The 22,598-nt window shown below is 38.6% G+C and overlaps 2 protein-coding genes across 5 annotated transcripts in view; one reads left to right on the top strand and one right to left on the bottom strand.

The window, feature by feature from the left end:
* Positions 1-22,598, bottom strand: part of LOC149217642 (protein MEI2-like 2) — a 266,211-nt gene that overhangs the window by 136,506 nt on the left and 107,107 nt on the right. For all 4 annotated transcript variants that reach the window (XR_016251281.1, XM_089393016.1, XM_089393017.1 and 1 more), the window contains exons 6-7: positions 7,866-7,982; positions 7,622-7,773 (exon numbers count right to left, since the gene is read on the bottom strand). Coding sequence is in view for 3 of the 4 variants with exons in the window: in XM_089393016.1 (XP_089249142.1) it covers positions 7,622-7,773; positions 7,866-7,982 (269 nt within the window). In the remaining variant the exon portion in view is untranslated. The remainder of the gene's footprint in view (positions 1-7,621; positions 7,774-7,865; positions 7,983-22,598) is intronic.
* Positions 737-1,842, top strand: LOC149217643 (uncharacterized). Its single transcript, XM_089393131.1, has 3 exons — positions 737-797; positions 901-1,042; positions 1,167-1,842. Exons 1-3 carry the CDS (start codon positions 737-739, stop codon positions 1,648-1,650), a joined length of 687 nt encoding a protein of 228 aa, XP_089249257.1. The 3' UTR covers positions 1,651-1,842.

Genomic DNA, 22,598 nt, shown 5'->3' with positions numbered 1-22,598 from the left:
TCCTACTTTATTTTGGACACCTTGTGCTGCCCATTGTATTGATTTGATGTTAGAGGACATAGGGAAAATTCCCTTTGTCAAAGAGGCTGTTGACTCATCAAAAACCATCACAAAATTTATTTACAATCACACATCTGTGCTTAGCTTGATGAGAAAATGCACCAACAACAAAGAGTTGGTGCGCCCCGCCATTACACGGTTTGCGACGAGTTTCATATCTCTTCAATCCCTCTTGAAATCTATGTGGGATTTGAAGAGAATGTTTGTTTCAGAGGAGTGGCGTTCTTCGCCAATGAGCCGCAAACCAGAAGGAGAGGCCGTCTGCAGACTTGTTTCATACCAAGAAGACTTCTGGGCGGGAGTGCAGGAGGTGTGCCCTGTCACTGAACCTTTGGTAAAGGTTCTTCGGTTGGTAGATGGTGAGAAGCCCGCAATGGGCTATTTGTATGAAGCCATGGACAGGGCCAAAGAAGCCATTCGGTCCTACTATGATGACAAGGGAGATGATGGGTTCCAGAGACAACTCCTTCTATGGAACGTCATTGATGAGCGATGGAACAACACACTCCATCATCCCATTCATGCTGCTGGGCTTTTCCTGAACCCTGCATTTTCTTATGCATGTGGGTTTGATTTTGATGCTGAAATCATGGATGGATTATTAACCTGTGTCCAGAAGATGGTGAAAACTCCAGAACAACGTATGGAGATCTCTAAACAAATTGAGACGTATAAGATGTCAGGTGGCACATTTGGCTTTGATATGGCTATCTTTGATAGGACGGTCAAAATGCCAGGTATTTTTTAGTTTGTAACTTTGTACTTTGTAACTTTGTTTCAAATTTCATTGTCTCTTCAAATTCCATTTTTTTCTTATGTTTATTTGTAATTTTGTTGTAGCCGCATGGTGGAAGATGTATGGTGGCAGAGTACGCCTTTTGCAAAAGCTTGCCATACGTATCCTCAGCCAAACATGCAGCTCCTCGGGATGTGAGCGCAATTGGAGTGTATTTGAAAAAATACACAACAAGAAGCGCAATAGGTTAACAACTTAACACTTAAACATTTAAAATATTGCAAATTTCCAAATAAATTTTTGAATTCATTAAACAATATTTTTTTTTATAATATTAATTATTAATTATTATTTCATGAACTTTGTACAGGTTGGAGTCCCGTAGACTTAATGACATGGTCTATGTCTACTACAATCTTCGATTGTGGGTGAGGCAACTAGACAAGACACCTGATATGGATGCCATCTCATTGGATGAGATTGACACCACTGCTGAATGGAGGGTTGAGACCGAGAGGCCTCTCATGGATCCCACTGAGGATTGGTTAGTGCAGGATGAGGGGGAGGAGGAGGGGGAGGAGGAGGAGGAGGAGGAGCAGGAGCAGGAGCAGGAGCAGGAGGAGGAGGAGTTGGAGGAGCAGGAGGAGGAGGTGACACCGCCTACCCGGGCTACCACTAGAGGACGTGGTCTCTGTCTACCTACAGTAGCTGCTACTTCTACAGCTACTTCTTCAGCTTCTAGAGCACGTCAGACTCCACTGCCATTTCCACCACCACAGGCACCAGCATCTTCATCTAGGGGGAAAGGGAAAGCAGTGACATTTTCTCGCAAGAGGGGCAGAGGAAATCAATAGGATTAGAGTCTTAGACTTTCATTTTATTGTATATGACATTATGACATGATGAGATACATTATCATATTTTTTGTTGATATTTTGAGGCTGAGTTGGGACTCAGGACTTACTATTCAAGACATGATTCAATGTTATGTGTGATTTTAGCGCTAGAAATGATATTAAACATCTTATATATTAGTTTTTTTATCATATTTATGTGTCAATGTATTTATTTTATGTTGTAGATGGTTTAGATATTAAAAAAATTGAAAAAAAATGAAAAAAAATGAATATTTTTGTGCCAAACGATTTTTTCCCGATTTTTCCGATTTTTTCCGATTTTTTTTTTCCGCTTTTTTCCCGGCGCCGATTAAATCCCGATCGCGCTTTTAACAACATTGGTTTCATTCACTATGTTAAGAGGAATAGGCTTACCTCTGAGAGAGCAGAGAAATTGGTTTATATGCATAGTAGTCTTCGACTTCGATCAAGGAAGCTACCTGAGTATTTAGAGGGCCCGGCAGCTGAAAGGAATTGGTCTACTTATAGTTTCATTCACTACGTTAAGAGGAATAGGCTTACCTCTAAGAGAGCAGAGAAATTGGTTTATATGCATAGTAGTCTTTGACTTCACTCGAGGAAGCTACCTGAGTATTTAGAGGGCCCGGCAGCAAGATGGGATGTTGATGATAAGGAGGCTTCTCAGATTGATGATAATGAGTATAATCCTTCACCAGATGCAGGTTTAGTTGGCATACCTTTGGGTATGCATTGCAAGTGATCTTGATATTGATGATGGTGATGATGAAATTGGAGTGCCTAGCGAGGCTCAAGGTTATATGGATAGTCTTGATGTTGAAGATTGCACTTTATGATCATCTTCAACTTTAGTCTTTAATGTTATGTTTTGGCCTTTGAGCATTTTTGAACCATGTATTACCTTACCACTTTGGGCATTTGTCATTTTTTTTACTATGTACTACATTGGGCATACTAGCAATATGAATATTAATATGATGAGTGCTTTGATTTTCACTACGTTTCTTAAATTCAAAAGTGTCTCTCGAATCATTTACATTTTCAGATTTTCATTTTTGAATTTGATATTCATATAATGAATTAAAATTGTAAATTCATTTTAGTATTTGAATATTTTGATTATTAGTGTCCTTTCACCCTAGATTTTAATATTGGTAGGTATCCCAAATGAGAAAAATTTGGAACAAGATCTTCACATAAAATTTATCATACATTTAACAGAACATTGCCATGTAAAAATAAGCAAATAAAGCACTGCAATCTCAAAACACAATGAACAGGAAATTCTCAACTTTATTATATTAGAATAATTGGGGTTTACATGCAAATACAACCCATATAGCTGAGATGGTTGGCCTCAACAAATCTACAATAATGCCACAACGGGCCTCCCAAAACAAACTGAAAATCAAATCACTACAACCTGTGAACCCTGAATGGATCCACCAAGGGAAGAGATGGGTGCTCGCCCACTCTCACTGAATCACCCGAGGGTTTCCATCCTGGGGCTATTGCTGAAGTAGAGAACCACGTTCTCAAACCTCTCCACAAAACAATACTCAAATCCCAGATGTCCCAAATGATCTTCTCCTCCTCCTTTTATAGATCTGATGGATAAATCTCCAAGCCTCTAAAAGCATCTTATTTTATTATTTTATTATTATTCTAAAAGCTCCTCCATTGACTTTATCTTAAGTGACCCCTTTTTATTTTATTTTATTTTACTTAAGTCACTTTTGGCCCATTTTCTCTAATTAATTATTTTTCCTTAATTAAATGACTAATTAAAGTCATTTTTAACTAAGGAAAATGGTAAATCGCCCACCATACTCTCTTCGGCCACTGGAAGTCACTTCTCAGCATCCCATCCTGTAGATCTTCTCGTTCTGGTTCTAAAGAGCTATTACACTAAGGTGTTCCATCAATTAATTTTCCCGAAATGCCACCTCGAGCATCATTAATCAAGTTATGCCAAAAATGACCCTGTTTTACGGGAATTATCAGAAAGTCATGGAACCAAAAACAAGATGTGTGGAACTACTCATGATGATGAATATGCCAAGCGAATGCCATCGGACCCCATGAAAACTCCTCAAAACTCCATCGGAACCCCTAATGACATAAACTTGCTCCACTGACCTGGCCATCCCCTGCCCTGGAAATCCACGCCGGTTATGGAGAAAAATAAAAATGGGGACATTACAGTCACATAGACTCCATAGCCCAAGGGTAAGGCACTAGTCCAAGTAAATTTGGTGGTCACCCTCGTCCTTCTGTTTTTCTCCTTTTTCTTAATCTCGGCCCCTACCCTAGACAGCTATCTAGGGTTGCTTGCGAATTTCATTAGAGGGGCGATCTAGCAAAATTGTTTGCATAGGCTATTGTGTTGATGTCTCCTCTAGTAATCCTCCAAGTTTGGAGCAATTCACACAGTCAATTTATGAGAAAACTCAAGCCCTAGCTACATCTTTGGAAGCCATCTTGAACATTTATGGTTGGTGGTCTTCTTTGTCATTTGCACTTAAAACTTTGAGAAATCAATCATTCTTGACCCTTTCCTATCCTAAGCTTGACCTAGTGATCACATTGGCAGAGTTCCTCCCGCGATTACTCAAAAAACCTAGGTATTGTTTGGGCTTCTTTCTAGGTCCCTCTACTGGTGTGAAAACTCCATTTGAAGAACAATTATCTTACAAAACCCAGAGAGAGGTCTTCCCTCATCCAAAAAGCCTTGATCCTAGGCATAATCATTATTATTGAATGTCCCTAACCCTAGGTCTAGGTTTTCCTCTTAGGTCTTTCTTGGAGAGCTTTCCCTTTTTTAAGCCATAATTGAGCCTCTCCTTTGAATGGGCCTTGGGAATCACTTTCTATCTTATCATTGATCCTATCTTTACAAGTGATTTCCTTCATATCGAGATTCCTCCCATTGGTAAAAGTTCGTAAAGAGCAGGGGACACTGTCTGAGGTGACAGTGGGTCTTTGTCCTATTGTTGTCATTCGGCCTAGTAGTTGTCCCTCAGGTACCCCTCTTAGGACCCCTGCTAAATTGTGTGGCAACAGTTCCCTCACCTTAAATTGGGGGTTAATTTTCAATCTTAGTCTAGTTGGACATCCCCTAATGGCCCATGGCTTTAGGAAGCGGCACTACTTCGGAAACCATGATTCAGATAGTGTGGCGCCGTCTCTCCCTATTCCATACCTACCACTTTCCATCTTACATTATAATCCCTTATTCCACCTCCCTTCTTCGGGTTCAAATGACCATTGGTGCATTGGGATTTCGCATCCACACATCGTTATAAGTTATAACTGGGTAGGGCCTAGAAATGCACCCTCGGAAATTGACACGGTTAAAAGAAAAAGAACGAGCATATGATGGCGACAAGAAAAACAAAAGGAATATCAAAATGCAAAAATGGCCATCACCCAATTCCTGGGCCAATGTTGGCCTATCTCTGATGGGCAATGAGCTGCCCCATCACAAAGGGGGTAATAAGTTAATAACTGCTATACTAGTGAGTTTATATAGCAATTTTAGCATCTAGACTCGTTATTCAGGCATCCTAGTTTGTTTTCTTAATTTATTTATTTTTTGCATATTTCCAAATTTTATTTAATTCAGAATATAGTTTAGCTCACTGATTTGAGGTCATATTGAACCCCCAGGAACCATATTTGATACCTCGACTCACTCATAGAAACCCACATGGTTGGCCAACCTGAAGTGGGAAACGATTAGAGTGAGGTGACATTGGGCTCTATTCCTAGGAGTTATTCCGACTTTTTAGTTTGTAAAAAAGAATTTCAAGGCGATAACACAGTTCATGTCCCTTTCAAAAGGTGGACAATATCTTCTTCACATTATTCAATGTACACTTTATTGATGCCTTGACACTCACTATAAAACTTGAACAGCCTTCAATGCAAGGCACATGTCAATGTCTAAGCATTTTTCCCAGAGCTATAAGTGTAATGCTAAATGTAGAAAAAATATGAGCCCTTGCCATACGATAAGTTGAACACCTTGATTAGCTAAAGAATATCTAGAGGATTATCCAGCCAGGGAAAATCATTAGATCTATGGGCATCCCATTTGGAATAGATGTAGAGTCCCAAGTATTTGTGGGAGTCAGGACTATGTCTTAAATATATTCAGGTAATATTCAAAAATGGCATCATCAAAGATATCCCAATTGCTTAAAGAATAATCATTGCAGATATATTTTACTTGCATGCCACATATACTCTTCTCCTTTCCCCTTTGCTTCAGGATTAGAGAAGTTAGAACAGCTACCCCAAAAAATCCTATGCAGGAAACATGGAGGCAAAAAGGGTTAGATAGCATGGAAAAATTGCAAGCAATGGGATGATGAAAGGCAAACTTCAGGAAATAAATGAAAGTAGAGAGGCACACTGCCAAGACAAAGCACACAACTATAACTCAAAAGAGACCATATTGAGAAATATATCTTGAGCAGGAAATTCTTGCACAGGGTTCAGTGTGAACATGCAAGAAGGGGTTCATGATAGTTTATTACTAACCACTTGGAAAAAAATTGGAAATAATTCATCTTGTAATTTCACTCAAAAATTAAAAAAATAAAAAGACGTGAAAGTCTAATGTTTTAAAGCTACATTGGTCTTAGGAATTTGAATGAAATGTTCGAAAATATTACTGACTTAAATTAGGATTTAATCTTAGCCATACATCTCAAGATTGAAATAGGTGCCAGCTAAGATTGAGGAGATCAGTTATTTCTCTCAAAGCATAAAGAGGACAAGATAGATAATAGGAGAGATCGGCCTCATATGGAAAGAGAGCAAGAGAGCTGGAAAAATGAAGAGTGCATTCGAGGTGACAAAGAAGAAAGTACTCAAGTGACCAGCAAGATACCAACAGGCCATACAGGCCGCACCACTGTTGTAGCCATCTTTTCTTTAAGGACAGGTAGTACAACTTCAGACCCGGTCATATACAGTCCTGCTGGAGAGTGCTTCAGTGTTGAGAGGAGAGAAAGACAGGTTTGCCTTTCAGGAAAAGCAGAAAAAGAGCAGGCCATACTACTGTAGTGTAATCCAATTTTACATAGGCCATACACTGCTGTTTGAGGTGATTTTACTGACTCTACAGCTGCTGATTGAAGCAAACTGAAGAGATCACCTTCTAAACTTTGATCAAAGGAATGAAAATAGGATTACAAGAACAAATCCCTGTGTATATGTTGTATTTCTTCCACTGTTCACTTTTCAGCTATTGTGTGATTGATGCAATAATCAGAAATTTAATTTTAGGCTCCTAAAATAAATTCTGTTTTTGAGTTATTTAATAGGAGAACATTAGGACAGTAGTTACCAAGGCTAGAGAAATTTAGACCATAGTGTCTGTAAAGAGTAAAGAAAATGATCTTAGAGAGAATAATCACCAAGCATTACAAATCCCAGAAAATTAAACCAGAAAGGGCACAGGTGGACCATATTGAACTTTGCCCAATATGTACTTATTCCAAAAGAAGCTTGTATTTATGTGTACATTATTTGCCTAAATATTAAAGGAACAATTAAAATACTTAACCTATGATCCATACTTAACATGACACCATAGAAGAGACAAGGTCACTAATATAGTTTAGAACAAGTAATTAGTAGAGTTCTGAAGAAATAAAGTTATTGCTTTTAGGACCCTTTTACATTATTAATCAGATCTTCCTTTGTGCTTACCATACTCAAAGAATTCAGCCATAAAGCATTACTGACTAATAAGAAAAATCAAAATATCCAGTCATCCAGATTCCATGCAACTCACAAAATTATAAATAAAGCAATGCAATGTAACATTGACTGATTGAAGTTAACAAAAACTAACACTTTGTCTTAAAGAACCAGACACTAAAACTCTTCTAGAAAGCATATTGCATAGATATCTATATCTCCAACATATTGTTGATACCTCCGTCGTGTTCCTCCAGGGCGACTCGGTTCAAGCTTAATGCGCTTCCCAGCAATATCACTACGGTTTAAAGCACGAAGGGCTGAATCAGCAGCTCTCACATCATAGAATTCAATAAATTTGTGGTGTCGTTTGTGGGGTGTCTCTCTTATCTGTAGGCAAGAACAGGTTTAGTAGGCTCCTATGTTAAAACAAATGAAGTGGCAAACTCACATACAGACATTCAAGATATGTTTAACTTTACCTCTTTGACTTCTCCGTAAGCACCAAAAATCACACGGAGATCATCGTTTGTTACAGAGGGATCAAGATTAAACACAACAAGTGTTCCCTGATTTACATCCTTATCTGAAGGATTGTCCTATAGGCATAAGAATACACGTTATTGAATAAGGAAGAAAAATTTTAAGCAAAATAACAAAGAATATACACATTTAGCCTGAATCATTTGCAAGTGTATAAATAATAGCATAAAAGTCACATAATTTCTGAAATGTCAGCAAATAACAATGCTTATTATAGAACCATATTTCTTCTTATAGTATCAAGCTCTTAAATTGTAAAACATGCAATCCAATCATTTTGATTTCAGCTGCCAGATCACTACCAATTTTCGCCCAAGAAAAAGGTGAGGACAAAGAGAGTCAAAATTACATTATCAAGATACAAAAGATTCAACTCAACAATAGAGAACAAGTCAATCATCAGCCTGTTAGTTTCTAAACTCTGATCTGATTACTGTTCCAATGAAAACTTTTCTACCCAGATTTTATTCCTGTACATGAAACATTTCCAAACCTAATTTTTCAGAACAGCAATACACAGAAATTTATAACTTTAAATACAGCGGAAAACATGTAGAAACCAATCACACAAAATGACAGAATTTAACCTGGAAACCCCAATGGGGAAAACCAGCAACAGATGTTTTTATACTTTTACTCACAAAGAAAATCTAGGAATTATTTACAGCAATTTAGAACCTGGTACAGTTCTGAAATTTCAGTGAGAAATGTGCCTGGACAGTCCATCCCATCCATACAGCGGTATGGCCTGCCTAGAAAAATGTGCCAGCTGAGAAATGCAGCCCCAAGCTGCCTCAAAACCCATGCTAAGATTAGGCCCTCTTGCTGCTCCTGTGTGATCCATACAGCCTGTAAAGCCTCCACAAAATCAGTCTGAGTGCCTCGAAAAGCATGCAAGCCCTGGAAGCCCTGATGCGCCCACTAGGAATGTGTGCTCACTGTAGGATTTGCAACTCTTCTCCTCTGCAAATGAATTTCCTCTCACTTTTCTCCTTCAGCTCTCCAAAACCCTGTTCATGTAATATGTCTTATCGTCCTCCCTTTTTTTCTTTTATCTCTTTAATCACCAAATGCCTAACCCTAGATCTACAAAGAGACGGATGGAAAAGATTAAATCTCCCCCCCTTGAGATCAATGGTTCTGACTTAATCTTCCGTTGAGCTAACTTAAGTCACTTTTGGTCATAAAGTAATAGTCACTTTATAAATATAAAGTCATATTGGAAAAAGTATGTATTGGAACACTTCCACGTGCTAAGACACCAAGCCTATGTGGAAGCACCTATTCGAGCTAACTTCAACAAGGCCAACCTTAAATTTTAACTGTACAATCAGCATAGTCTATGCATTCAGATCACCTTCCAATGGTTATACATACAAGGTATGGCTTCTAAAGATGAAAATATGGTGCAAAGAATCCAAGTACAAGGCTTATAATAAAACTGTAACAACAAGTCAAATATTAAACATCATCAACATTGATTCTAACCACTTTTCACCACCAAATAATGAAATTGATAGAATCAAAAGAGGAAGCACCATAGGGGGTCGCTGCTGACTTTCTTCAAGTGCCTCAAGTGCCAAAGTCTGCTTCAAACTTCAGCACAAGCATTGAACCCAAACCACTTGCACCTTACAGACAATCACTAGAGAATCTAGGCACACTTTAGGAAGAAATATTGGAAATAAGTTAAATGGCCTTGTCTGTTATAGACAATCTCTAGAGAAACTTTGTTCATGTAGTTGCCCATATTGACCAACATATCCTTATCAATGAGGTTATACAGTTTGACCAAGATGTCATTATTAATAGGACGATCCTTTTTCACTAGAATATCTTCAATAATGAAGTGGTCTTCCTTTACTAGGACATCCTCATTAATCAAACTGTCCTCCGATACAAGAGCAAATCCCAAAACAGTCACTATGTTACTTCAAGTCAAGCTTTTTTTAGCTACTTACACATGTGGTTGATAGAACTTTTATTCTAAGTTGTTATAATAAGCACAACAGTTCACTACCAGATCATCCATAGAAAAGGGGTAAGCCCATAATGTGTGAAGACAAATATATTTAATAAATGTTGAATGATGCAATTGACAATAGGCAGTCAAAAAAATGTCTTACATAATTTCCAAGAGACACGTCAACACTAAAGGACACAACCCTACACTATAATTGATTGTAGTTATTATAATTTAGGTATTTTGCATGCCCTCCCGCCTAGAAAAGTTTTGCAATGAAGCACGTGATGAGACAAAAATGGAAAGATCATTGAGGATCCAAATAGTATCAATGCATTAGCCTAAAAGATGGTTCTAGTCTCAAAAATTTGTGGAGAGGGTAAAACACAGGTGTTCTCCAAAACTAAGAAATCGTTTCTGGAAATTACACATAGAGATGGCTCAATTAAATTAATTAGTCGATAATTAAAAACTACCCAAGTCTAACTTAGGGAAATCGATTAATTAATAATAATTAATTGAGAAAGATGAGAATTCTCTAGAAACTCACTTGGATCATCTTGGAGATGATCTCAACCATCGATTAAGTTTTAATCTTGGTCGTTGGAGTCCCAATTGGAGATTATAAGAAAAGGTCGATGGGTAGATGGAGAAACACACAACATAGAGAATGAGAGCTAGTAGTGTGAGTTCCTTGGCAAGTCGATTTATCAATATTCAAAGGTCAAGCAGAGAAAGAGAGTTTGAGCCAGAAGGGACACAGAGGGGCAGAGACAGTGATTCCAGAGGAGGATTCCAGTTCCAGAGAATCAGGAGAGGAGGATGAGTGTATTCTCCAGGAGGTTGCGCAAGGGATGCACAGTGCCTCAAGTGAAGCAGTTTGCTTTAGCTATGAGAAAGTTCGATTCAACATCTAGAGGCCGAGAAAGCCTTCCAGAAGGCTAGGAGGATTGTTTCCAGAGCAATACCAAGCAAGACTGCTTGTGGTGAGAGGGTTTGTCAGCCACACGTGTGGAGGCCAATGTAGGATAAGTGTAGAAGCGTCTGCGCAAGGTTTGGACAACTAACCTTTTGTTGGAAAAAGTAACTATGTTTAGTCTTCAATAATGTACTTGAGTCTTTATGTAATGTACTCGTCAAAAGAATAAAGAAAAGAATCTTTATTACTATTATTGTGACTTATTAAAGCATGGGTTTCATGCTTGGGTCACCATGTTTTAGGTCAAAGCCCCCATTGAGGACTTATAGGGTTTATTCCGAGTCTATAGAGTTATTGTACATTTAAAGAGACCCTTCATAGGGTTTTGAATCATGTAAAAAGGTTAATTATTGAGTTAAATATGAATTATGGAACCTCCACACCATGTCGGCCTAAGGGAAGGTCAAGTCGGCCTAAGGACCCTATTCGACCCCACAAGAAGCCTAGAAAAGGAAGCTCACTGAATTCATTTGGAGCATCATTCTCTCAACAAGATTGAATTCTCTTGTCGCTGGAAGAAGCGCGAAAATCTCTTGTTGTTGGGCAGAAGTGCTAAGTTCTCTTGTAGCTGGGAAAAGGTGCGAACTCTATTGCCGGGAAGCCGAAATGAATGTGAGTCTGGGGAAGTCTATGGAGACAAGGAAAATCGAAAATTTGGTGTCTCTCTCTCTATTTCGTGCCCTAGATTGGGAGATCGAAGTCTTCCAAGTTTGACTGTTGCCGGAAGTTGCCAATTGTTGTGAAAATTTTATCTCTACAACAACTGATTTATTTTACCTACTTATTTTCCAATAAGTTATTTACTAAAACCCTTCAGTAAACATTAAAATAAATTTTGTTGCAAATATCACACCATAATACATAAACAAATACATGCACAGGAATCAAAACACATTGACATAGATATTTTTGGACAATTGTCCCCGGAAAAACCCAATGTAGGAAAACCGGTGCAGCAGAGGAGGATTTTATTATTCAGCTATTCTTCAGTACAACTAGGTGCCAAACTGGCTTACCCAACAGAGATAAATTCTCCGACACTTCTCTCAGTCTCAGCATCAAGCTTGCTGGCCTCTGCACAGCTCCCAAACCTTCTGCGTCAGCTCCTGCCTCTTTGCGTCAGCACTGGGCCTCTCTGTGTCACCCACGCAGGCCCTCCAATGACTGTGCAGTCTTGCTGCCTCTGTGTCTCCCTAAGAGGCTTTGTGCTTGCCTCTCTACCCTCTGCGTTGATCTTCTGGTGTTGTTCTCGACTCTCTGTTTCGTACCTGTTGCCTCTTACTGTGCTCCAGACCTCTAGTTTAAATTTCTCAGGAAATCAAACTGACTAGTCTCCCTCAGTATATCTCCAACTGACCCTCAAGACTCCTTTTATACTTTTCCTATTGATGAATCCACGGCCGAGATTAAGTCCCTAATCAACGACTAAGATTAAAATAGACCTGATCCTTATCTTTTGGAAGCTTCTCATCCTTATCTTTATTAATACCCATTAATATTTTTATTTCCCTAAGTTTAGACTTAGGAACTCGTTAAAAATATTAATTATTTTAATAACTCTTCATCCAGATGGATTTTTCCAAAACGATTTCTAGGTTTTGGAGATCTCACGTGCTTTAGTCTCTCCACCAATTTTCATGGCTAGAGCACATCCGATGCTACCCCAAATCAACAATCCCTCTTAGTGAGGATTGTACTCTAGTAATACTCCACACTGAGCATCACTCTGATTATAAGGCACTGGTACTTGTGTTGATGCTGAGCCTCCCTGCCCAACATCTTTTGCACTGTTGCATCCTATACTGCGGCCCATGGCTCTATCACTGCCACTGCTACATCCGTACTGCAGCTCCCTCTGCATCTATGATGTTGTTCGTCCTTCTTCCCAACACTGCATCTGCACTGCAACTCCCTTTGCATCCGTGCTACTACTGGTCCTTTTTTGCAACACTGCAACCCCTTCTCATTATGCTGCATCGTGCCACTGCTAACTGCTACTGCATTGCAACATCATACCCATTTATGCTACTGAAATGGTCTCTTTATCATCCCCATCTTTTCCCTGAAATAATCAAACTTGGTTCTTCTAAGGGCCTTGGTAAGGATGTCTGCCACCTGTTCTCTTGTAGGAGTGTAGCTCAACTGTACAGCTCCTCATTGGACAATCTCTAACAAAGTGACACCAAACATCAATATGCTTTGACTGATCGTGAAATATTGGATTCTCAAAGAGCTTGATGCAACTTTAATTATCACGCATGATCCTGGTAGCCTCCATCTTTCTTCTAAATAGGTTCACAAGCAGTTTTCTAAGCCATCTGGCTTCGCACGAAGTTGTGCTTGTGGCCATATATTCTGCTTCAGCTGAGCTCAAGGCTACCGATTTCTGTTTCCCACTGCACCAAGAATTCATTCCCAACCCAATGTTGAAATAGTACCCAAAGGTATTTTTCCGATCCACTAAACTTCCAGCCCAATCTACATCAATAAATCCACTCAATCTGATATCCTTACTCCTGGTGTACAAGAGTCCATAATCGACTATTCCCTGTATATATCAGACAACATGTTTGGTTGTTGCCCAGTGTGCCCTCTTCGGTTCCACCATGAACTAACTAAGGGTGTTGACAGCGTAACAAATGTCTGGCCAAATATTGACCAAATACATCAAGGACCCTATGAATTGCCTATATAAAGTGGGATCAACATCCTTGTCTTCTGATGCATCAATTTTCTTCCAGTTGGTGATCATTGGAGTAGCCATGGGTCTACAATCCTCCATCCTGAATCACTTCAGAATTTCTATAGCATATCTCCCTTGCCCAAGGAAAATCTCCCCCTTTTTCTGCCAAACTTCCAACCCCAAGAAATAATGCATTTGTCCCAAATCCTTCATGTCAAATTTTGTGGCTAGATTCTTCTTGCAGTCACCGATGAGCCTGGATGATCCTGTCAGGAAGAGATCATCCACATATAATATGTAAGGTTCCAAATTATTTAATCAGATAAAGAATGTACGACTCCAAATTATATAATCAGATATCTATACTAAACAAAATATGAGAGTTGCTTTAAGGTTTAACTAACCAAGATTCATAACATCAGAATTCCTTAATTTGTTGTTGAGTACCTACCTGGTTTGCTTTAGTTGACGATACTTCAGAATTTGCTCTTTGTTGTAGTTGAAGATACTTCAGAATTTGCTCTTGCTCTCGCTCTCGCTACCAAAAGACCAAAACCTCGCAACCAAACTAGGTACAACCTAGGTACTCAATCCAGAACGCTTCTCAATTGATGCAATCTGTTTCCCCCGTGCCCAAAAACTTCAGAAACAAACAAGGCTCAGTCCTTACTGTCTGTAATCTCTTGTTACAAATTTTCCTCCTCTCAACTGTGCACCCCCAACAGCAAAAGATTTTCCCCCATTTTTAGTCCTACTCCCTTCTCCTTTTATTTCTTAGGACCACCGCTCATTCATCCTTCATTGCCTTAGTTGTGTGCCCCATGTCTAATACGTGGCTCCTCATAGTGAATTAAACAGTTAGTCACACTTTATTTTGACACTCACACTTTATAAGGTTGTAGGTGATACCAAACTATATTACGTAGTCCTTTTGTTAATAAGCTTTATTTAATATTTTATTATATTATACCTGTTGACCACTACGTGTCAACTACCCATAGTAGTACACTCCCTTTTTCCGAAAAAGGGATAGAGCTTGATCGACGTCTCCGTGCCATTCGACAGTCATCATCGACCTGATCATGTTATGTTGTAAACTCAATCTGCATGTGTAAATTGTAAATAATCTTAGCAGATCTGAGTCATGTATGTAAATTGGCTAGGTGGACCTAATTTTCTAGTGATAATCTACGTTCCGGAAGGTTTTTTGTCTCACCGATCCATGATCGGCAGAGTTTTCCTTTAGCCTAACCCCAAAGCCGGAATGAATTTTGTCATTAAAATCTTAGGGGAATCCTAGTGCGTTGATCTGCTAGATTATATTTGGTCGCAGAACTTGGTGGTCTATGAGGGCCTATGTCAAATGGGTTTTCCCCCCTTGAGATGTAAAATTGTAAAGGTCATGATGTAAAGTGTCTTGAGGGTTAGAAAATGTTTTAATCCCCTCATAAGTCCTAAGTCCTAGGTCCTAGGAGATTTTTCCAAAGGGCTAAGTTCGAGGATCCATAAAAATAATAATAATAATAATAATAAAATAAAAGATATAAATAATAAAATTAAAAAATTAAAAAAAAATAAAAAATAATAAAGTAATAAATAAATAATAAATTAAAAATAGATAAAAAATCAAAAATAAAATAATAATAAGTCAAAGTTTTGAGAAAATAAATGCAAAGTTTTAATTTTTTAATATATTAAAATGCATTTAAAATTTCGACGGATGAGATTAAAAGGGATTTTGATCCTCATCGACGGTTGAGATTAGTTTGACATGGATCACTCGAACTAGCCGTTGGGAATTTTTCCTTTATATAGGGTGTTAGGGGTCATTTGAGATCAGATTGGATCTGAGAGTCTAGTGCTAAAGAAAGCTCTCTTGTAGTCATTTTTAGTGCAATAAAGAAAGACTTTGGGGTTAAAAATCTTGCTGGTGTTACTCTTCTGGAAATGTTGTAAGATTGTTTTATTTTTTCTGCATAATTTTATTTTCAGTCATCGATAATAGCTTGATGAAGATTGATTCAGAAACAGGTATCTTGTCTAATCTCTGGGGTTTGAATGATAGTTTAGATTCTGAAATATAATGGCAAGTATCTCCATTTGATCTAGATTTCACTATTGTTTTCTCCCTCTATGTTAATGGTTGATTTTAAGCTGTGCAGAAAATCTTAGTTTTGAGTTTACCGGGTGTTAGGGGAAGTTCTCGGCTGAACCAGCCAACTCCCGGATTGCGTTTTCTGAAAGAGCCCAGCCAGTTTTAATCCTGGGCTTATCATCTGAAATTTTTTATGAATGCATGCAGGGTTTTTCTGAAGTATCTCACATTTAATTAAAATTCTGAAAATATTTATGTGGCATAACGAAAAATCTGGCTATTTTAGAGCCTGCAATCTGTAAATACTGTAATTATTTAGCTGGTTTTTTAGGGTTTTTAGGGTTTCATTTATTTTTTGCATTTTCAAGTTCTGGCTGTTTGTTTCCATTGTCTTCAGGTTGCAGGAAAATTTTTGAAATTTTTTTTTTGGAGAGGCTCCTGGATTGTGCCAAGTTTCAGCATTGCTATTTTTGCTTAGCTCCTCCTCAACGCAGCCTTCAACGCTGCCCATTCATGCGCAGTGAACCTGCGTCCTTTCAAAATCTCGCACAACCATTTCTCTTCACTGCTAAACAGTTCCATCAACCACCCGCTGGCCATTCTTTGCGTTGCTGCCAGTCCCTCTACGCAGCAAGTTCCCCTCAGCTTCCTCACGCAGTCATTTTTTTTTTTTTTAACGTGGCTTTTTCCTTGCCTCTCCACACTGCCCTTTGCTCATACAGCTCCAACACTACTCCATTGCTCATCTGCGTATTGATCTCTCTCTTTGTTGCGTCATACTCCTTCAACTCCAGCATCTGCACTCCTTCCCCATCCGCGGCTTTGATAGTCTCCGATCCTCGTGGCTCCTGCATCAAAAAATCTCCATATCCCGTAAACCTACACGTTGGTTGCTCCATACACTTCCACGCAGCTTCTTCCTACCTGCACCAGCGCACTTCCAAACCCGCGCAGCTTCATCGCAGCTCGTCCAAACGTTGTCCGCACTCCGCTCAACCATCTTCACGCTGTCCATTGACTGGTCGTCGAGCTCCGTACAGCAAACATCCAAATCCACAGCGGGTTGCTCACCTTCGAATGCTCGCTCTCACGTCAAACCTGCAAATAAACAAGCGTTTCGATTTTGGTATGTTTTGATTTCATAGGGTTAGCGTAGGTAGTTTATTTTATTTCTGGGATGCATATGCGTTGATTTAAGTTAGGCTAAAGTTTGTTAGAATTGATTCTTTTCTTTATAGTTTAGAAATCTAAAAGTTCCGTCTCATTTTTTTTTTTAAGTTTTTGTTTTGATTTTAGTTTGATAAAAAATCAAAAATAAAAATAAAATTCTAGAGTTTAGCTTTAGATATTTTAGATTCCAGCTTTGTTCTATTTTGATTTTAATTTCAGAAATAAAAATAAAAAAGGTCTCATAATTTAAAAATAAAAAAATCATAAAAAAGTTTTCTTTTTCAAGTTTTAGATTTAAAGTTTTTAGATTTTATATCTTGTGTATATAGATTAGGTGTTAGTTTAATTTAGATTAGACTTAGATTTTAAGTTTTGTTTCATTTTTAAAATCTTAAAAATCATAAAAAATAATAAAATAAAAAAATCATAAAAGGTTTCAGCTTTTAATTTTTTGGTTTCAATTTTTTAGATTTAGTTAAAGTTTAGTTTAATTTTTTTAATTTCAATAATATCAAAAAAAAAAAGAAATAATATTCTTAGTTAGGCTTCAATTTTGATATTTTTTAGTTTTGTTTTGTTTTAACTTTAAAGTAAAAAATGTCATAAAAAATCAATAAAAAAAAAATTAAGACCAAAAAAAAAAAAAAAAATTAGACTTTAGTTTAAATTAGATTTTATTTAGGATTTTAGTTTTGTTTAATTTTTAGACTTGAAATTTTATTAAAAAAATATATATATATATATATATATATTAAAAATTTTGAAAAAGGCTACTTAAAATTTGAAAATTTTTAAAGTCTTTTCTCTATTGTGGTGAAGTTAAATGTGCTTAAAATGCTTATATCTGGAGATTAACTATTTGAAATCTGGTCAGCGTTTAAATTTCGTGGTTGTTTAAAGTTTTTTTTTTTTTTTAATTTAATTGTTGGATCCTTATTATGGCGTTGTGCGTCTGTTGAATATCTTGCACTCTGCTTGGGTGATTTGATGATAAATGATCGTTTTACAGGGTTTATATTTCTGCAACATTTAACAAATAATCATTTAATCATTAACTCCATAAGGCACTGGTACATTAATTCCTAAAATCAATCAAGTACTGGTATTGCCTTGCTGTGTCTCCCAACCCAACTGATCCACAGTTGGTCATCCATTGTCCCGTAGGGTCTACCCCCCTTAGCCGCGGGAGACGGCTTAAACAGAGGGATCGGGAATCAGGGTGACAGCCCCCGGTCTGAGCGTTGTCGTGACAATCTGTGCGACAACAATACCTCTTTTAATGTTTAACCTTTAATTAAGAATTACTACTTTTATAATAATATAACTCCCTTCTAAACTTTAATAATTTAATTTAGAACTTTTGGATAATGTTCTATGGTTACCTATTATGAATGACGACACATACTAAAATACATATTCCAATATATTTTTGCAAGTTAGATATTTATTTAATATCTTCGACAATTACGTCTTTTATCCTATGTTTGGAATTTCTTCATAATTTAATACTACTAGTGCAGTGTATGTTGGAAATACTTAGGGGGGGGTGAATCAGTATTTCTTTTTCAACTATTATTTTACCAGTTAAAACATTTATATTCAGAACACAAGATGAACAATAAGAATAAATGCTTTTATTAATATAATCTTTGCAGTAAAATAGATACAATATATAAATGGTTGCAATCAGTTGCCAAGCACCAACTTGGACTTTTGTGAGGCTCCAACCTCCAGAGCACCAACTCTATTTTTGTCAAGGCACCAACCTTGGACTTAGGAGCACCAACTCCCAAGAACTTCAATCCTTCCAGTTCCTGAGACACTAGTCCCAAGGACACCAATCCTTCCTACTTCTGAGGCACCAATCCCAAGGACTCCAATCCTTCTTACTTCTGAGGCATCAACCCCAAGGACTCCAATCCTTCTTACTTCTGAGGCACCAACCCCAAGGGTTCCGACCCAATCTTGTCAAGGCATGTTTGATAGTAATGTTTTGCTCTCAGAACTCTTCTTTACTGAGTTCTGTTTGTTTACAGCTTCACTGTAGTCTCCATGCTACAACATCAATGACAACCAATCTTCTTATGAAGGAGTCTTTACAACTCTTCATATTGTCCACACAGAGTCTCCAATAGCCTTCATGACCTCTGATAATGTCTCCACACAGCTTTAGTGAGTCTACTATTAGCTGCACTAAGCTCTACATAAGAACCAACTTTCTGTTCAAGCATCTGTTCTTACTGTCACAGTAAATGCTTTAGCATGACTGCTTCTCTGCTGACTACTTCTCCCTTCAAACAATGTCAGATAAAACTTTATTTATTACATCCCAGAATTGTTCTACAAACTGCATTGTGTACTTGATTAATTCTTTCACAGGGTAACACAATTAGCAGAGAAGCTCACCCTTCGAATGCCTCCTGTCTTGTTGGTCCTTTGGCCCTTTTCTGTTCTGCTGGACCCTACAACTGCCTCTATTTCCTCCAGCTTTTTCAACAACACTTCCACTTTCCTTGTTCTCTGTTTTTGTATCTTCCTGATGCCTCTGACCGTCGGTTTCCTCTTTCCGCTGGCTCTTTGGCTTCCTCCTCGGTCGCTGTAGTTTCCTCTGCCTCGCTTGATCCTTCGGCTTCCCTCCTCGGTCGCTGTAGTTTCCTCTACCTATTCGGATTAGCCAATGCTTCACGGACACGTTAATACAGAAGAGAAGGCCGAATTACAAAGGAAATGATGTTTATTAAACCATATCAGAGAGAGGTCCCTTTTTTCTTTAATAACGTTCATACACAGGGCTTTACTGTTAATGGAGAGACTGTACCAATCAGGAGGCCCCACCTGCCACATCACCATTGCAATCGCAATCGCCATCGTTTAGGCCTGTTGAACTATCGGAACCGTTATTTATGCATTTTGGCCTTCAAACCCCACGCAATACAATTATTTGAAATACACAGGAATATATGGAAAAACCCAACCGAATGCTTAAGGCAGAACTTCAAATTCATTACACCCGCATCTATAACTTCATTGGGTCCACTATGTAATCGCAATCGACAGTTGCAGCTTCCGAAGGTCCTATATAAGTTGAGCCCATAACATCGTCGATGGTCGATGGCCCTGCTGGACGCGATATAGTATTAAGCTGTGTTACAATCGGACCATCGGGTCCGCAACATATATCGCTATCGGCGCTTTCAAAGCGGCAAGGCCTTAAGCACTTGCGATATGTCGGATGCGACATAGCATTAAGTCATATTGTAGTGCTGAAGCAGGTCTGCATGCTTTATCGCAATCGACACTTTGCAAGGTCTGATAGGCGGATGCGTTATACAATAAAGCGTTTCATAATTTTGCAGCGGGTCCGCAACGTATCGCTATATATATATATATATATATATATATATATATATATATATATATATATATATATATATATATATATATATATATGTTGCAATTCGCAAGTTTTAATGCGGCAAGGCTTAGAGCCCAAATATAACGATACATATGAAATACACTTAGAACCCGCTTTGAAGCACTTACCCGGACTTCTGTTGTTTATACACCCGGACATATATGTCTCGTCGGGTCCGCACATATATATCGCTGTCGAAGGTTTCAGGTAGTGGCTCATAGTAGAACCCGCCGATTATAATATCACTGATATAAATATACTCCGCCTCTATACTCCGATATATATATATATGCCGCCTCCGATAGTGTATTCCGATATATACACTATTTTCCGCCTCCGATAGTGTATATTGCATATGTATATTATATGTTGCTCCGCCTCTGCCTTTAGCCTTTATGTCTTCCGCATATATATGTATTCCGCTCTTCATTGGTTCTTTGGCATATATTACTCCCGATATGGCTCCTTAGCATATATTACTCCCAATATGGCTCCGGTAGCTCCGATAGCTCTGTTTTGCTCCTCCAATAGCTCTGCTTTGCTCCTCCGATATGCTAACTCCTCTCGGTTCTTCTTACATGCGATGCTCCTCCGATGTGGCTCCTCTTGCTCCAATGTCTTCCTTTGGCTTTGCAATGTCTTTCAATGACCTCCTCTAATACCTTCATACCTTGATGGCTTCTGCCCTTTCCAGTATGCCTCCTTTGTTAAGTCCTCCGTTAACAGACTCTTGCTTATGGCTTGGCTATCCTAATGGCCTTGCTCCTGTCTCTTCATGGATCTACTCTGCTTCCCCTTCATGGATCATCTAGTATCTAGAATATTGCCATATTGACATCAATGACAACCTAGATCAACAGTGTAGGCAATGCATGCATATGTAGCTATCATATGCATGCATTGTATGCATGCTAATAATTCACATTTTGTTTGTATTGGTAGATGGGTCATTACATAATACTAAAATTAGAGGCTCATTTTCTACAACCAGATAGTAGACATTTGGATCTGCGTCACTCTTGACAAATCCCATCTTCTGCAAGTAGCCATCAATACGATCATACCATGCTCTAGGTGCCTATTTCAGCACATAGAAGGCTTTCTTCAGTCTGCATACATGAGACTTCTTCTCATGTGTCTCAACGCCTTCTGGTTGTTCAATGTATACCTCTTCTTCTATCACCCCAATCAGAAATGTCGTCTTGATATCCATCTGATGAATCTCCAATCCCATCTGTGCTGCAAGAGATATCACGATTCTAATATATGTATACCTGGCTACTAGGGTGAAGGTCTCTTCGTAGTCAATTCCTTCCTTCTGAGCATACCCTTTAGCCACAAACCTGCCTTTGTAGTTTTCCACACTGCCGTCTGCAACGTATTTAATCTTGTAGATCCATCTCGAACCTACACCAATCTGTCTTGAGGCCTTATCATCACCTCCCAGACATCGTTAACCATTATGGAGTTATATTCATCCACCATCGCATCCAACCAAACGTGATGTTGAGCAGCCTCCTGAAGACTAGCAGGCTCCCCGTCCTGATCTGCTAATGCCTAATATCTATTTGGTTGTTTTCGCTCTCTTTTATTGTTTCTTGGTGCACCGATGAAATCCTTTTCATCTAGCAGAATCTGACGAAGTTCCGAGCTCGTCCTTCCTCTGGAAGTCGGTGCTTCTGTTAGCTTCTCCTCCTCCTATGATTCTTCCTGATCTGAGGAAGAATTCTTTACTTTCGTTGGTTGAAGAGGTTTGACCCAGTGTTGCAGGAAACGCCCCCCCCCCCCCACGGATCAAAAGCTTGATCCGCGATCCATACGGATCCGTGGGGTATCCACCCTCCGAAACGCGGATCGTGCTGAAAAATGCGGTTCCTCTCATTTCAAAACCTGACGACCCGATCCACGTTTCAGTTTTTTCCAAAATGTGTTTCGGTTTTCTCCGATCCGCGCTTCGATTTTTTGGATCCGTGTTTCGGTTTTTTGGAAACACGTTTTGGTTTTTTCCGAAACACGTTTCGTATGGAGATAATTGAGCAACTATATGCTTAGCACTGGTCCATTTGGGAGCATGCATGCAATTAGTGATTCCAGGATGATGATGATCGAGTTGAGATGCCACGCCCATCTGGTCCCTTGGTTCCTAGGTTCCATGGTTCAACACCAACAGCAGGGGGTTCGTCTTCATCAGTTTCAGTGCCACAACTTCCACAGGCACCATCTTCTTCATTGCCACCACATGGAGGCCCGCCGCCACGTTCTCTTCGTGGTGGAAGGAGGAGAGATTAGTAGATATATTCACAATTTACTACTTTTGTCATAGATTAATCATTAGACTTGTAGGCTTGTGAATTTGAACCTTTTTGT

Source organism: Pinus tabuliformis, chromosome 1_1, assembly GCF_031772625.1.
Source record: "Pinus tabuliformis cultivar Carrire ecotype Pingquan chromosome 1_1, CPIR1, whole genome shotgun sequence".
In the NCBI taxonomy this organism is placed as follows: Eukaryota; Viridiplantae; Streptophyta; class Pinopsida; order Pinales; family Pinaceae; genus Pinus; species Pinus tabuliformis.
This window is presented reverse-complemented; position numbering and strand designations above follow the sequence as displayed.

What these genes read in the sequence shown, in the direction of transcription:
- LOC149217643 (XM_089393131.1), top strand. Translation starts at nt 737, where the DNA reads ATGTCAGGTGGCACATTTGGCTTTGATATGGCTATCTTTGATAGGACG. An exon ending in TAGGACGGTCAAAATGCCAG is followed by an intron (nt 798 to 900) that starts GTATTTTTTAGT and finishes ATTTTGTTGTAG; the next exon opens with CCGCATGGTGGAAGATGTAT. An exon ending in CACAACAAGAAGCGCAATAG is followed by an intron (nt 1,043 to 1,166) that starts GTTAACAACTTA and finishes AACTTTGTACAG; the next exon opens with GTTGGAGTCCCGTAGACTTA.